General features: G+C 38.9%; 1 protein-coding gene across 3 annotated transcripts in view; it reads right to left on the minus strand.

Annotated features, from left to right (window-relative positions):
• PHACTR1 (phosphatase and actin regulator 1) overlaps window positions 1–3001 on the minus strand; it is a 525402-nt gene extending 522401 nt beyond the window's left edge. Inside the window, exons 1-2 of one of the 3 annotated variants that reach the window (XM_011362890.2) lie at window positions 2854–3001; window positions 1725–1877 (exon numbers count right to left, since the gene is read on the minus strand). In XM_011362890.2, the coding sequence (XP_011361192.1) occupies window positions 1725–1827 (103 nt within the window). In that variant the 5' untranslated portion in view covers window positions 1828–1877; window positions 2854–3001. Of the gene's footprint in view, window positions 1–1724; window positions 1878–2159; window positions 2293–2853 lie in introns of those variants that run through there. The other 2 variants (XM_023532264.1, XM_023532263.1) reach the window with 2 other exon arrangements.
• Window positions 3002–3242: the final 241 nt, after the last annotated feature.

Genomic DNA, 3242 nt, shown 5'->3' on the forward strand with positions numbered 1-3242 from the left:
GGAAGCAGCAGTAGCTTATGCTACCACCTCCCATACATTTTCTAGTCACTCCAGCTCTGGAATCTAATCCGCAGTCATAGATGGTGACAGTTCTGACCACTCCACCCTCAGTTCCATCTGCCAACAACTCCAAGGCTGCCTTGAGTTCTCTGAGCCTCCCACACTCTGCCTGCTTTCTTTCCATTAAAGCCCGAAGCCCACAGTCTTCGTAAATGCTTAAACCATCTCTACTGCGAGAAAAAGTGGACATCTTTAATATATATAATTAACTGCTACTCTCTTTCTCTGCTCTGCCAACAGTTATGTAGCCCAGGTGGGTGACTTCATCATGGAACATTATTCTCCCATTCACACTGAATGGACCAGACCCAGCAATGTTTAAAGAAGACACTGGAGATGGGATTGAGCCCTGCCTCAGCCTTCTTTCTCTTCCAGCCTCTGTTCCCCATCTACTTCTGGCATCTTCTACTTGCAGATCCAAAGGAGGCTAAAGATTCTGGCCAGTCTCTCAGTCTTCTCCTACTTCAGTAACATTTTCATGTCTTTTTAAATGGCTGAGAATAGCAATGCTGACTACATACAGCCAGAGGGATGAGCAGAATTAGCTATTACATCACTTTTGAAAATTTAAGCTCTGCTGATGAGTGCACTGACCCAAACAAATCAACCAGATAATTTCCATCCCCTCTTGACTTTAAGAAGACTAGATCATGCCCAGGAAAAGGGAAACAGAGAGGAGGAGACTTGCAAGCCCTCGAGATTGTCATGAGAAATTAGCTTGAGAGCGAGGTAAAGCAATTTAGAAGAGAGCATTTCAAGCCAAGGCAGAATGTTATCAGTGCTCTGTGTGAAGAACTATCACCATGTAACAGTGAAAGAAGCCAGCATTATCAAAAGAGCATTTCATTTTCAGCTCTGCCTTGTGACTTCCAAGAATTCAACTACTTTTCTATTTAAGAATACAGGCATTGCCCTTCTCCTCGTTGCATTGCTTATACCATATGAGATATGCCTGTCATCAGGTTGCTTTGACAGAATACCCCAACTAAAATACAAAATATGCTAAAAAATTTTCCTACTTATCAGGAGATCCCATAAAACACTCCAGCTTCTTTCTATACTCTAATGAGGTGGCAAAACATTTTAACTGCACCCTTGAACAGGAGAGCAAGCAAACTGGAGCCTAATTGACCATCTTAAAAGATGTAATAAAAATGTACACATCAACAACAGGCATGTTCCTTACTGCTCTCTGAATGCATTGTTAATTCCTGAGGCAGTTAACTGCGTTTATTTAAAATAGATAAGGCAGCTGCAAAAACTCAAAGCTTATCTCAGGAGCCCCTAATCCATCTGGATTTCAGTCAAATAGGTCAGGGTGCCCTAGATTTGCTCTAGTGTGGTGCCCGCAATCTCAGCCTTTCTGAGGGGAAAAGAATCCCTGATGGCTTTCAAATGTATGCTTTGGGTGCAAGGAGGTTGGGGAATCATTTTCTAACATAGCTTTCCAAGGGGCATTTGTACCTAAAGTTGAATAGGTTGCCTTTTTACTACATCCAAGAAGTTTGGATTTATTCATTCAGCAACAGCCTGGTAAAGGTTATCAGTTTAGAAATTCTGTCGAACTGCAGAGGAGCTCAAACTGCTACAGTCAATACTGTACTGTTCATATAAAATCAAAAGGCAAAGGAGAGGACTTTTCTCTCTTTCTCCCATTTTATTACCTTGTGCTCCTTGACTGTAGAAGAATCTTTGAGCTGACTCAACATCCAAGAGTCTATGAGCCGACTCGACATCCAAAAAATAATCCATTTTGGGATAATCCATCTTTGATGTTCCAAAAACAGAGTTTTGAGAGAAAATAGTCACTTGTATGCCTATGAAAGAGAAAAAAATTTTACACTATTTTAGACTGTCTAATAGATTTTTAAAGCCCCGAACTTGCATATTATAGATTTAAAATTTTGGAGAATAAGAAATATCTCATTATATGTCCCATTATTTGACTGACATTTCCAATTCAAAAGCCGCCTGTCAACATAACTTTCCTACTGTACAAGAAAATGCAACATTTAACCGACATTCATTTAAAGTAAAAGTAATATATTCCACTTCTTCAGAAAAGAAAAGATTATTTAGGCTAAAGAGATATAACATACCAGTCTTTCCTTGCTGTATAGTAACTTAAAAATATACTGTTAAATTCATATACTACCGGTTTTCAAAAAGTCTGTTTGATAAATTGCTTCATTAAGTGTTAGCCTTTCTGAGGTATTGATCTTCAGTTGATCCAATGAGTTCTGATTCCCCTTGAGCAGCAAGAATTGCCTAAGAATCAGAGTCTTCACTTATAGATGCATTGCAATTATGACACATGCTGACATGTTTGCTGCAAAATGCCTTGAATTCTTTCCTTTTTAGCTAGTCCTTCCAGCACATTTTATAAAGTGCTACAGGATCATCACCTACTTGCCCCTGACATTAGGCTGCTTTTAAGAAAAAATTCTGGTTTACAGAGAGGTGGCAATTATTTCAGAATTGCAACGATCCCCATAATATTATCATGCACTAGTCTGTCAGGAAGCTAATACCATTCACTAAAAAACATTCAGCTTGTAGGTTTCTATCAAGCATATATAGCCTTTTCCCGACACTTCCACAAATGAAGTATCTCTATTTCTGCAAGATGTTTTTAGAAAGAATTAGCAGGACAAAGTCATTAAAATCAAGCTCAGAAGGCTAATCCAGCTACTTCTCTTTCTAATAGTGCACATTTTAATTTAATAAACCAAGTCTGGTAAAAGAGAACTTTTAAAAATACCCAAAGGTACCCCAACAGCAAATCATACTTACTGCAAAGAAAAAAAAAAAATCAAGGGCTAACTGCAGGCAATAAAAACAAGAGCAATTTCAGCCAGAGTGTCTTTGATCTCACTAAATATTCCCGGTGAAAGTAAACAATTTTGATTGTTTGATTAGAACAGCAATGAATAATGTATACTGTCCACTGGACTTGCTTTATCAGATAAAATGGCCAGAGCATGTTACCTTAGCAACAGAAGGTGACGCCAGCCTCAGCCTCTTTGTATTCTCCACTGTGGAGGAAGAAAATGACCAGTTTCCTATGTAAAACTTTGGCAGAAAATCATCACCATCAAAATCTACATGTAACCATCACGTGGGTCCATTCTCCATCTCCCTGCTCCCACCCATCACTTATGCAGAGAAGTGTCATAGCCATT

Source organism: Pteropus vampyrus, unplaced genomic scaffold (assembly GCF_000151845.1).
Source record: "Pteropus vampyrus isolate Shadow unplaced genomic scaffold, Pvam_2.0 Scaffold80, whole genome shotgun sequence".
NCBI lineage: Eukaryota > Metazoa > Chordata > Mammalia > Chiroptera > Pteropodidae > Pteropus > Pteropus vampyrus.